General features: G+C 57.1%; 1 protein-coding gene across 2 annotated transcripts; it reads right to left on the bottom strand.

Moving 5' to 3' along the window:
• Nucleotides 1-168: 168 nt before the first annotated feature.
• SELE (selectin E) lies at nucleotides 169-12,553 on the bottom strand. Of its 2 annotated transcripts, none has more exons than XM_084867066.1 (14): nucleotides 12,443-12,553; nucleotides 12,050-12,133; nucleotides 10,847-11,233; nucleotides 9,864-9,971; nucleotides 9,297-9,482; nucleotides 8,342-8,632; nucleotides 8,031-8,219; nucleotides 6,870-7,058; nucleotides 6,286-6,474; nucleotides 5,364-5,540; nucleotides 4,713-4,823; nucleotides 4,047-4,068; nucleotides 3,871-3,935; nucleotides 169-2,716 (listed from the first exon to the last, which is right to left on the bottom strand). In XM_084867066.1, the coding sequence occupies exons 2-13, from the start codon at nucleotides 12,084-12,086 to the stop codon at nucleotides 3,887-3,889; spliced, it is 1,935 nt and encodes a 644-aa protein (XP_084723192.1). In that variant the 5' UTR covers nucleotides 12,087-12,133; nucleotides 12,443-12,553; the 3' UTR covers nucleotides 169-2,716; nucleotides 3,871-3,886. The 2 variants fall into 2 exon arrangements, with proteins under 2 accessions (XP_084723192.1, XP_084723193.1); XM_084867067.1 differs by having other exon boundaries at nucleotides 3,871-3,932.
• Nucleotides 12,554-13,091: the final 538 nt, after the last annotated feature.

Genomic DNA, 13,091 nt, shown 5'->3' with positions numbered 1-13,091 from the left:
TTCCTTTGGGGGTGAGAGGTATGCTCTGGAGTTACACGTAGTATGACTGCAGGATCTTGTGGATATACAAAAACTATTGGATTGTACACTTAAAAAGGCGCATTTTGTGGTGTGTGAGTTTTACCTAAAATAGCATGGAATTTTTAAGAAAGGAGCCATGCACAGAGATACATATAAACATGTTTATTACCAAACATCATAGTGCCACGTCAAATACAATAAGTATGACGTACGCTTAAATAAATACATACTTTAAACATTGTAAAATATTTTAAATCATAATTTAAAATACTTCAAAAAAAAAAACACACACAGACACACTTCCAACCCTATAACATACACATTTACACTTGGACAGTTTCAGATAAAATGGCCATCCATATGCTGATCACACATTTCACATGCATCCTCTTCCTCTTATCTCCCAGGGTCCTTTGCCCTCCCAAACCCCTGTCGTCCTGACTCCTATAGCCCCTCCTCTTGCTTCTGGCTTTGCCAGGGCCAAAGGGCCACAGGGCCTCTGAGCGTGGCTTCCCCGGCACATGCAGAGGCGACGGGGCATGAGGGAGCTCTGACCCTCCCATCTGCGAGGTGGAAGCCGCCCTGCAGTCACTGACAGCTCGTCTCAGAGCCAGCGATCAATAGCCGGATTCCTTAGGGGTTTTAAGCTCCTTTCCACACGAATATAAACACTTGCTCTTCCAGGCTTCCCTCCCTTTCAGGACAGCCTCCCACACAAGAAAACAACTGGGAAATAATCATTCGACATCTTCATTTTGTGAAAAACCACTAGTCCTATTGTGGACTTAGGGCCTTGCACTCGTCAAGAATTGTATGCTGCCACATCACATCCGACTAACATCTTTTTTGGGGATGCAAAGGAACATCCTTATTCCCACAGGCGGGTGCTTTTTCAACGAAGACATTCACAAAAGGGTACCTTCATTCATTCGCGTGGATGCTTTTACCAAATCAGAACACTTGGCCTCCTGGAAGGTTTTCATCACGGAAACCACAACTTTCTGAGAGATTAACTGACCGTGCACAGTGTCTGCCAAGTAGCTTTTCCTCGCGTGGTCCTACTCTGTTTTTTAAAAGCAACTGCAGGGGAAAATTAACCATCTTCACTGGTTACATTGTCAGGGGATAGGATTTGCCCTTTTTCGAAACACGGTCACTGCAGGTGCCACGTTAGAATTTGTTAATAAATAAAGAGATGGTGATCTAGAGAGTGACTGTTGCCCGGTCATAGTTCTAACACTCACTTATGTTCAAGTCCCTACAACACGTGTAGTACTGGTTGAGAATCATGGAACACATCTCCATGCAAGTGAGACGAATGCTATCTCTAAGAATACCTTAAAGAGCACCGAGTCCCACAGGGACAAAGTGGTCCGGGCTTTGTTTGGTAATCTCCACACAGGTGTTGGCTGTGTTTGTTATCTCAAATCAGAAACGGACTATCTTTGTATAATTGGCTTCCTCTGAACTTTTGACAATTATCATTCAGCCCATGACAGCAACTTTATAACCAGTAGTTATAACACTACTAGAGTCCCGGTGCACAAATTCGTGTACGGCTGGGGTCCCTCAGGGCTGAAACCCGCAGCCCTACGCCACCTGCCGCTCCTGCCTGCTGCTCCCGCTCATAGTCCTGATCCTGCGCCCTTCCCAATGGGGGGTGAAAAGGGTGGCCGGGATGCGATCAGCCCTCCAGGCGGGCGATGGGAGGCTCTTGCTAGCCCAGGATCTGATCCATTCTGCTGATGTTCACACCAGTTGTCGAGAGCCACCTGGCGGCCTATTTTATATAATTTCTTCCTTTCGAAGCATCTAGGGCAGGGGTCTTCAAACTACGGCCCGCGGGCCACATGCGGCCCACAGAGGAGTCTGATCCAGCCCGCCAAGTTTTCTGGGCAGTGAGCGCAGCCGAGGTGTTACAGTAGGAATTAGTAGTTCATATAGTCCGGCCCTCCAGCTCTCTGAGGGACCGTGATCTGGCCCCCACTTTAAAAAGTTTGAGGACCCCTGAAGGGAGTGGAAGCAGCCGTGGTGCCTGAGGCCGACTTCCAGGAGGCCAGAGGTACTGTCAGGATCGGGCTGATGATACCAGTCAATGGCTGCCTCATCCATTCTCTGGAGATTGGACTTGCAGGACTACTGAGGGAGGGAGTGGCCACCACCAGGATGGTGGGCCGCTGGGATGGTGGGCCGCTGGGATGGGTCAGTTAGCTGACCACCAAGGAACAGCTCCTGTGTTGAGTGTCTTCCCCCTGGTGGTCAGTGAGCGCCATAGCGACTGGTCAACTGGTTGACCAGTCATTCAGTCACTTAGGCTTTTATATATATAGATGAAGGACAAAAGAAAGAAACAATGTCACGAAATACTGGGTTTCTCCACCAAGATTTCATCAGGAGTAGGGAGAATTAGAAATGGAGTTCTGAGACTCCGGAGCCTTGGGCTCTTTGTTTTTGTCTGGAAGAGATTGTCCTTCCCCCTGGTACCCAGCACTTTCCAGAGCCTTAGAACAGGACAGAGGAAACTGAGTCATTTTGCTGGCAGGCTGGCCTTGCCTGTGGGACGTTGGTCCTTTGAAGTTCTCGAGGGCACTACAGTCCAGCTGCAGTAGGTGACAAAGGTCTGAGATCCAAGGAGAGCTCTCTGCCTCTGCAGTCCTCAGGGCATCGCTCTCATTCCCTCCTTTACCTGGTGTTCCTGCAGGGACAAGCGTGCAGATCATCAGGACACTTAATGCTCCGCATAAGAAGAGTGACAACAGAATTCATCTTCTGTTCACTGTATGCACTCTCACGGGGGGAGTGCAAACATGAACAGCTAATCCTACTCCGTTAGCTCAGTGCAGCCATTCTGTATGTGGCTATGAAGGTGGATTTGTGTCATATAGTTGTCAAAACCCCTAGAATATACAACACCCAGACTGAAGCCTAAGACTGTGAACTTCAGTTAACAATGTAACGATGTAGGCCCACAGGTTGTAACAAAATACCATACTAATGCAAGATGTTAACAAAAGAGGAAATGGGGGTGGGAGGCAGGGTATGTTGAAAGTGCATGCTTTCTGCTCACTTTTCCTATGAACCGGAAATGCACACAAAAGGTACTCATTTTTTTAAAAAGCATTTGGGGGAGACTTGGCCCTTTCAAATCCTCAGAAAACAGAGCAGAGTGGTGAAGGCCACAGATTCTAGAACCGAACTGCCCAGGCATGAATCCATCCTGGCCACCCCACTTACTAGCTTTGTGATTTTATGCAAGTTACTTAACTTCTCTCGGCCTCATTTTCTCCACCTATATAATAATAAATATAGTAATAGCACCATCGCATAAACTTCCTGGCTCAGAACCATTCCCAGGATATAGGAAGTGCCATATAAAGGGTAGCTATTATCATCGTTATTATTATTTTTTTTTAATATATTTTATTGATTTTTTACAGAGAGGAGGAGAAAGGGATAGAGAGTTAGAAACATCGATGAGAGAGAGTCATCGATCAGCTGCCTCTTGCACCAACCCTACTGGGAATGTGCCGGCAACCAAGGTACATGCCCCTGACAGGAATCGAACCTGGGACCTTTCAGTCCACAGGCTGACGCTCTATCCACTGAGCCAAACCGGTCTCGGCTATCATCGTTATTATTAACTTCCATAGCGAACTGACTCAGTGTGGCCAGAGCCTGGTTCCTTTCCTCTCCTCCTGCAAACATGTGAAACCACAGTCCCGTGAAGAAATAACCCCTAACCCCCACACTAGAAACTGACAGGTTTGGGGTGGGACGGGGGATCAATGAACAACAGAACATGCCAAGAGGCTGTCTCCTCTCAAAACCGCGTGTGATTGCAACGCCTACCTGATTCCCTTTGGATTTAAATTAGCGTCTGGTAGGATCCGTCGGAGGGAGGGCTTTGGCAGCTGCTGCGGAATACACAAGACCAGCGGGTGAGGCACCGCTCTCGGCCGGAAGAGAAAGACAGACGACAGACGTGTCTGTGCTCAGCGGCACTCGGGGTGCAGAGGGCAACTTACCTGGCGGGAACAAACTTCTTTGCTGCAAAAAAAAACCCGTAATTCGGACTCAGTGACATTGAAGGACACCTCAAGTCCAGAGACAGTCTGATTCGCCCTCAGGGGTTACACATCCAGCGCCTTCGGGGGCCCCGTGTAATCAGAGCGCCAGCACAGCGTGGTGGCGAGTAGGGCTGCGTGCCCGCGGGCCTCACGGAGGGGCCTGGCTCCCAGCACCAGCCGCAGCCACGGGCTCTGCCTGCCAGAGGCAGGGTCCACGTTTTCCTGACAAGTCCCGAACCCGGGTCTTGTGGGGAATTTCCCATTTTATCATCAGAACTTTGTTCAAAGAAATGTTCGATACTCCGGAGGCCAAACAAACCACAAGCGTGGCTGGATGCTTTGCGCATCCCCTCCGATGTATTCCCCCGCGGAAGCCTGTGCCCCAAGTACATTTTCAGAGACCTTCTGCCCCCTTTCCTGGGAGCACGGCCTCGGAGGCCATGGAGCCCAGCGGCCTGGCGCTGCCCGAGGTCCTGCAATGAGAGTGAGCGCCACACACACATTTCCTACAGCTTCCCGCCCGGTGTGTGCACTCCCCGGAGACCGCTGCTCGGCATGGCTGCCGCGGACCCTGACTTCCTGCCCCAGAGCGTGGCCAGTGTCGGGGGCGTGCACAGCCCTCACCTTTCTTCCGAAGGCGCTTCAGCAGCCAGAGCAGGAAGGACGACGCCGTCAGGAGGGAGGCCCCCCCTGCGGAGAGCCCGATGGCCAGGGGCAGGCTGGACGGGGCGGGGGCTGCGGAGACAGGGAGGAGTCGTCACAGGAGGAACTGGCTTGGAAATCCTTCTGTCCTTCTGCTCTGCGCATCTGCCCTTTGCTCTGTACACACATCACTGGGCCCAGAGCAGAGGAGCCGCTCGGTTCGCACATGGGAGGAGGCGTTGCATTAAAGACCTGGGAGGTCTGCCCGGCCCAGCCCAACTCATTGCCATGCTCTTTCCCGGCACACAATGCACCCCAGACTCCTCTTTCTCTCTCTCTCTCTCTCTCTCTCTCTCTCTCTCTCTCTCTCTCTCTCTCTCTCTCTCTCTTCTCTCTCTCTCTTTTTCTCCCTGCTCCCCGCCCCCCCAGCTCTCCCTTTATGATGGTCAGTATTCCACCCATTCTATCACCATGTCACCTCTTCTGTTTTCTCTGTATTCCCATTAAGTTGCATTGTCACAGCTTAGTAACCTGGCCTTTCCGGTTTGCACATAATGGATCTTCATTATTTTAGCCAAATAACCCCCTTCTTCACTCTCGCCCCCCGAAGACCTCCGTCAACAAGGGCCTCACCTTCGCAGGCGGGCGGCATCCCGGACCAGTGTCCTGCGGCTCCGCACGTCAGCGCGGCCGAGCCGTTGAGCGTCCATCCCTCGGGGCACGCGAAGGTGCACTCAGCGCCGACCACGAGCTCCCCGTCACAGCTCACGGCCACCTTGCCGGGTGCTGCCGGGTGTGAGCATCGCACCACTGCAGGCGAAGGACCGGGCAGAGGTTAAGGAAAATCCCCCGGAAGCTCCTAACCCCGGCTGGACGGGCAGCACACAAGCATGACTTATGGACACTGTGTCATTTTTTTCATTTTTTAAATTTATATTTTACTAGAGACCCAGTGCACAAAATCGCTCAACCTAGCCTGCACCCTCTCCAATCTGGGACACCTCGGGGGATGTCCTAAACTGGCAGTTGGACATCCCTCTTACAACCTAGGACTGCTGGATCCTAACCACTAGCCTGCATGCCTGCCTGACTGCCCCCTAACCACTCCCCTGCTGGCCTGATTAATGCCTAACTGCTCCCTTGCTGGCATGATCATCCCCAACTGCCTTCCCCTGTGGGGCTGAGGGCACTGGGAGACTCCAGCTGGATGAGGCAAGGCTGAGGGGACTGGACACCACTATCTTGTAGCTGTGGGTGCCGCCGTCTTGTGAGGGCATGATGGTCAATTAGCATATTCCCTCTTTATTAGATAGGATTGCTTTTGGAGAGGAAGGGAGAGGGAGAGAGAGATAGAAACATCAATGATGAGAGAGAATCATTGATCAGCTGCCTCCTGCACGCCCCCTACTGGGGATCGAGCTTACAACCCGAAGCTCTATCCACTGAGCCAAACTGGCTAGAGCAAGGCTCTACTTTAAATGAGGCTCAAGCCCCTGGGGGCGACGTGTGAGGACTCGACCCACATGTACTCCTCTGAGTGTGACTTCAGTCTGACCTTGGCAGGAGGGGGCCTCCCGTGTCCACCGTCCCTGGGCCGTGCACTCCAGGCGAGCTGCCCCCTGCAGCCGGAAGCCGTCCTGGCAGCCGAAGGCACAAGAGGAGCTGGGCGTGAGCTCCCCGGCAGGGGCGTGGCGGCACTGCACCCAGCCGCCCTGGGGCGGGGGCACGGGGTCACATCGCACAGCTGGAAGGGGAGCAAGCACATGAGAAGTTCACTTGTTTCAGGAGCCACAGGTTTCGCCAAGTCTCTGGCTCTTCTCTATATAAACACATTTTTAAATTTTCCTTTTTGTTCATCCTCACCCCGGGATATCTTCCCATTGACTTTTAGGGAGAGTGGGAGAGAGAGGGAAAGACGGAGAGAAACATCGATGGGAGAGAGACACAACGCTTGGTTGCCTCCTGCACAAACCCCCGACCAGGGCCCAGGCCGGGGAGGAGCCTGCAACCAAGGTACATGCCCTTGACCGGAATCGAACCCGGGACCCTTTGGTCTGCAGGCCAATGCTCTATCCACTGAGCCAAACTGATTAAGGTTTCAATGATTTTTTCAATCTTAAAAGAAAACAAAAACTGTACCTTCACACGTGGGCTCCGCGCTGTCCCACTGCCCCAGGGGGCCACACTGGAGCCTCGCGGGTCCTGACAGCACAAAGCCCTGCTCGCAGGAGAACGCACAGCTGGCCCCGGGCTGGAAGCTTCCGGAAGCGCTGGGGGGACAGCTCACGCGGCCCCTCTCGGGCCTAGAGGGGGCTTTGCACTGGGAAGCTGAAACAGCAGAGCATGGTCAGGACACGCTGGCGGGACAGGAGGGACCACGTGGTCACGTGGACCCAGTGCACCGGACAAGGACACACCTGGAGCTCAGACTCTAGGTTACCCGGACGGTAACCATGGCTCTGACCTAACAGGACAGGCTCCTCGGACATGGGAGAGAGGAGGGCAGGGCCAGGCGGGGTTTGTGTTCTCAGAGTGCAGCTGGGTCTGGATGCTGTTCAGTGTTTCCCAAAGTGCGGTCCGCGTACCCCCAGGGGTACGGGAAGAGTTTGGTGGGGGCACGCGTTGCACTGGAGTTTGGTGGGGATGTGCACTGCACCGTGCTCAGCTGCGCCTAATTCTACGTTCTCGTGAGTACGAGGGGTGCTCAGCGTTACGGAAATTATAGAAGGGGGACACATATGTCAAAAGTTTGGGAAACACTGCGGGGATGGTGCCGGCAAAGGGAGGTCAGCGCAGCCACGCCGGGCCTGCTGTGCAGGGGTGTGTGGCTGTGGCGTTTGCCCGGGGCAGGGCCCTGGGCCGCGGGTGGCTGTGAGGACAGCAGCACCTGGAGTGGAACCTGCTGTTTTCCGGGTGCCTCCTGCCTTAGGGCTGGTTAACTGCTGTGCTGAGCCAGGTGACAGCGGACGCCCGCCCCTCCCCCCTTGGCAGAGACACTTCAGAAGGAAGGAAGCCGGGTTCTAACATCAGGGGGAGCTCTCAGGGTCCCACTGGTTAAATGTAAATCTTACAGTGACACTGCCTCTCCCACACCCTCCGCCATGGCTCTGTGGGCGGCCCAGCAGGGAGCCGGCCTGTCACTGCTCTCACTGGGCAGAGCTTTCCGGGCTGCGCCTGGTCCTGCTGCGCTCCAGGAGCTGAGAGCCTGCTGCCCCCCAGTCTGACTTCCTGTCTCCTTCCGGACCACCCCCAACCCCTGTCCCCCTCAGGGGCTGATGCTGCTCAGAGGGCCAGGCTCACCCTCACAGCGCGGGGCGGGCTGCGCCCACAGCCCCTGCGCGGTGCAGTCCAGGCGGGCGGGCCCCCGCAGCACGAAGCCATCATCACAGGCGAAGCTGCAGGCGGACCCGGAGGCCAGCTCCCCGGCCGCGGAGAGGCTGCAGTTCACTGAGCCGTGCGCAGGGGCGTCCGGGGCAGCGCAGGTCAGGGCTGTAATGCAGGGATGGGCAGTGAGCAGGGCAGCCAGGGGGAGGGGGTGGGGGAGAAGGAGGTGTGAGGGGGTGAGGGGTGGGGGGGGGGGGAGCTCTGAGCAGTGAATCCCACAGGCCTACCTGTGCACTTGGGCTCCTCATGGTCCCAGCGCCCGGCCGCCGTGCACCGGAGGCGCGGGGCCCCCTCAAGCTTGAAGCCGGCCTCGCAGCTGAAGGCACAGTTGGTGTTCCATGGGACCGTGCTCCCCGGGACGGTGCTCCCTGGGGCCGTGCTCCCTGGGACGGTGCTCCCTGGGACGGTGCTCCCTGAGGCCGTGCTCCCAGGGACCGTGCTCCCCGGGAAGGCCCCGGGGTCCTGGGAGCAGGCCGCGGAGCCGTGGGCAGGCGGCGTCACCAGAGCACACCGGACCTCTGCGGGGGGAGAAGGCACAGGGACAGGGTGTTAGCGTGGGAGCCGCTTCCTGCCCAGCCTGAGTCCGGGATGGAGCGAGGAGCGGCCTTCCAGAGGCCTGGCAACTCCCCGGGACGGAGGGCACACCCGGGAGGCTTTCTCTCCCTGGTGGCCATTCCCCTCCATTCTGGGCGTCGCTCTGGGCTCAGGGTCTGATCTGGAGCCCAATCCCGAGCCCTGAGCGAGGTGTCAGGGCCCCAGTGAAGGGCAGCAGACCCTCAGCCCCAAGCTGGCTCGGTGTGCGGGAACAGCAGGGACAGACCAGACACCATTCACTAACTCCCACGCTCCCCGAGGGGGGTCTGTCTCTGGCCCAGAGATAAGACAGAGCGAGAAGGAGACGCAGAGGCGGGCTGGCCACACAGCCCTGGACCAGGCTGTTGCTGCCGTCAATCAGGGCGAGGAGGCAGAGGCCTGAGGTCTGGAGCGTGTGCCCGGTTTGCTAGGTCCCAGGGCCGCAGAGGGGCCCCCTGCACACTTGGACAGAGCCTCTCACCCACAGCGGGACGGCCCCGGCCATGGACACTGGCTGAGGACAAGCTTTTGGAAAGAACTTTCCCGAGAGTCTGGACATGTCCCAGGTCGGGTGGGAAGCTGGGGCGGGAGGGGGCCCCGGAGACTCACCCTCGCAGGCTGGCAGGGGCGCGCTCCAGGCCCCGGAGGCGGTGCAGCGGGCGGCGCGGGGGCCGCGGGGCCGGTAGCCCTCCCTGCAGCTCAGGGTGCAGGAGGCGTTGTAGCCGAAGCTTCCCCAGGGCCCGGTGCACTCCAGGCGCCCGTGCTCAGGGCCGTCCGGGGCCGGGCAGGTCACCACTGGAAGGGAAACCGAGTCAGTTCTACCCTCTCTCAGCTCCTCAGGAGGAGGGACCCCGGGAACCGCAGCTACTGTGGGTTCCTGAAAATCCCTGTCTGCCTCGGGTCCCAGAATCCCAGCCACCAGCCCCAGAGGCAGGCTGTTCGCCTGCTCATCCTGCAGCGAGAAAGCTGGGACCGGCGTGCAGTTCCAGTCACGGTGCCACGTGAGCAGGGAATCTGGGATTTGAACCCGGAGGGTCCGGCTCCACAGGCTCAGCCCTTGCCCACCGTCCCTGGGCACCCCATGCTCCGGGAAACCGAGGCCTGCAGACCCGGCTCCGAGCCAGCCAGCTCTGCTGGCACTGTCATCCCAGGGAGGACAGGTGGCATCGGACTCACCCTGCTCGCACTGGGAGCCACGGAAGCCGGGGTGGCACTGGCAGGTGTAGTTGTTGATGGTCTCCACGCAGTCGCCATGGCCGCTGCAGGAGGCCGGGGTGCAGGCAGCTGCGGGCACAGAGGCATGGCAAGGAGCGTGAGCCCGTGGACTTGAGGGTCAGCAGTGAGCACCACAGACGTCACCAGTGACACCAGTGCCCCACGTCCTGACGGAGGAGCCTTCACAGAGCGCCAGAGCCGGGCTCCGGGCTAGGCGCCTGAGACCCTGATGCCAGCACGCCGGAGGCAGGGGGACGGCCATCCCCGGCACCAAGGCTAGGAAACTCACTGGATCCCAAACCCTAAGGACGGCTCCCCCTCCACCGGCAAACAAGGAGCCAACACATGCCCTGTGCGTGGGCACACACACCCTACATGTGTACAGGCCTATACATGCAGCTGCGGACGCAGGCACACATGGATGCTTGCCTGCATTCACACAAAGAAGCAAAGAGATACTTTCTCCAGCGGCACACTTTAACACCAGATTTTTAGACATAAAATCATCGACCTAGCCGGTTTGACTCAATCCACAGAGTGGGCTCAATCCCCAGTAGGGGGAGTGCAGCAGGCAGCCGACCAATGATTCTCTCTCATCACTGATGTTTCTCTCTCTCCCTCTCCTTCCTCTGAAATCAATATATATATATATATATATATATATATATATATATATATATATATATATATATAAATCACATGGAGACCAGTGTTTGCCTAATGCCAGCAGTTTGTGGTGAAATCTTCCTCCCGCCTTGCCCACCTGTGTGGCACAGGCCCTCCCTCTGCCTGCCGTGCCCACCTGTGTGGCACAGGCCCTCCCTCTGCCTGCCGTGCCCACCTGTGTGGCACAGGCCCTCCCGCCGTGCCCACCTGTGTGGCACAGGCCCTCCCTCTGCCTGCCGTGCCCACCTGTGTGGCACAGGCCCTCCCGCCGTGCCCACCTGTGTAGCACAGGGCGAGCTTGCGCTTGCTGCACCGCTCGTCGTTCCACTGGCCGGGGTCCAGCGACCGCTTGATGTAGATCTCCACGCAGTCCTCGTTCTCCTGCTTGTTGTTGGGCTCGCCGGGCGCCCAGTTGGCGGCCTCCTCAGTCAGGGGCTTCCCGGTGCCGATCCACACCCACTGGCCTTCCACCTTGCGGATCCCGATCCAGTAGTAACTGTCCGACTTGTTGAGGACGGAGTTCAGGTACTGGATCTCCTCCTGGTTCTGGATGGCCACCAGGTGGGTGTAGTGCTGCTGGCAGTAGGCGCTGGCCTCGTCAAAGGTCAGGCGCTCCCGGGAGGTGTGGTAGGACCAGGCTGCACCCGGTCTGACCAGGAGGAGCGCTGAGGGGGAAGGCGAAAGGAAGGAGAGCGGTCAGTCCTGCCGAGGTCTGGCTCTGAGCTGGCCTTCCTTCCCCTCCCTGCTGTTCCTCCTCCTCCTGCCCCCGGGGAAAGTGCAGGTCGCCTCCCTCACGTGTGACGGGCACCGTCCAGGGGTATAAATAGCTTCATGTGGGCAGGCCTCACCACCACTCATCTCCAGCTCTTCCATCTGAACATGGAAACCTTACATCGATTGAACTATGACCCCCTCCCTGTCCCAGGCCTGGCGACCAGCATTCCGCTTTCCATGCCTCTGGCTTGCCCTGTCCTGGCTCATGCCCGTGGGGCTCTGCGGCTCTTTCTGGGCCTTTTTCCCACTTAGGGAGACCCACAGTGGGCCTCAGGATGACTCAAGCCTTGTTCTCCAGAGTAAGAAGGGGTTCGCACAGAGGAACCTCAGTCTCCTGCGTTTTCTTCTATGACTGACAGCAGTTGCTTAGCCTGCTCCCACCACAGCCCGTGGACCCTTCTGCCGTGGGCCAGGAGTCAGAGTGAGCAAGCGCTGCTGGGCGCCACGAGCCTGCTGGGAGCTGTGCCTGCCCATGACCCTGACCCTTACGGTGCTGCTGGGACTGAGCTGTGCACGACCAACACCTTGCACTTACAGAAACCGAGACACAAAGAGGTAAACTGCCCTGGTCCAGGGCACACCACCACTCTGTGTGGGAGGGCAGGGTCTCTGCTCGCCCTGTGATGCACCAGGAAGCATCATGGGTCTGAAAGGGCCCAGGTGCCCGGATGGAGGGTGGGAGAGCTGCTCCGATGGCATTGGCTTACCAAAGGTGAGAGCAGAGAGCAGCCACGAGGCAGTCATGGCTTCAAGAGTTCTTCCCGTCCAAGGTCGGACTTGAGGTGGTTTTCCTGAGAGAAAAGGTACAAAGTGAATTACAGGACGAAACCCAGGCGGCCGATTTCTCAGCTCAGCCTCCAGGGATGTTTGCCGCAGCCTCCCAAGACCTTCGGTGAAGGGCTCCAGGGCCACGGTCTCTGTGAGAGAGAGGTTTGCCTGAATGAATAAATGAGAGTTTTACATCTGCGTGCTTGAGGTCACAGGGAGAAGCCCGCCTTTGACGGCCCGGATGTGGAAAGGTCCCGTCAGGAGGCCGTGGCATATCTGATCATTGAGACCGTCTCAGTGGCACGGCCCAGGGCTGCTCTCTAGAGACTTACGGGTTTGTGGAGAGGCTGTTTCCCTGTCCGAGTCTGGTTCCCAGCACGTCCCCTCTGAGTCCTGTCCCCTCCGAGTCCCCGTGCTGTGTCCGCTGCTCCTCCGGGGCTAGTGCCAAGCCAGCCGACAGCAGCAGAGCCCGCACTGCTGGAGCCTTTATAGGGCGGCTGGCTTCCTGTGAGTCACAGCCAAACAGCCCAAACCCGCGGGCAGGAATTCCCGGCATATCCAAGAAGTTTCCCGGGAATATCCACGGTGCTAAAGATGACAATGATATCAGGAACCCTGCCCCGCACACCAAAGTCTCCTTTGTTACACACCTTTCCATGAATTCCATGAATATGACACAAGTGCATGGTCTTTCATTTTAATCATGAAAAAATCTCCACCTTTTAAACTTTGCCAGTTAGCCCTGACCGGCGTGCTCAGTGGTTAGAATGCCGGCTCATGCATTGAAGGGTTGGGGGTCTGAGTCCCAGTCAAGGACATGCACCTGGGTTGCAGGTTTGATCACCGCCCCAGTCGGGGCTCACGGAAGAGACAACCAATTGGTGTGTCTCATGTCAATGTCTCTCTCTCTCTCCCACTCTTCTTCTCCCTCCCTCCCTTCCCCTCTGTCTGAAAGGCAGTGGAAAAAATATTCTCAGGTGA

Source organism: Pipistrellus hanaki, assembly GCF_964339955.1.
Source record: "Pipistrellus hanaki genome assembly, chromosome: 18".
NCBI classification, from domain to species: Eukaryota; Metazoa; Chordata; class Mammalia; order Chiroptera; family Vespertilionidae; genus Pipistrellus; species Pipistrellus hanaki.
The sequence above is the reverse complement of the archived record's forward strand: the minus strand, read 5'-3'. Positions and strand labels throughout refer to the sequence as shown.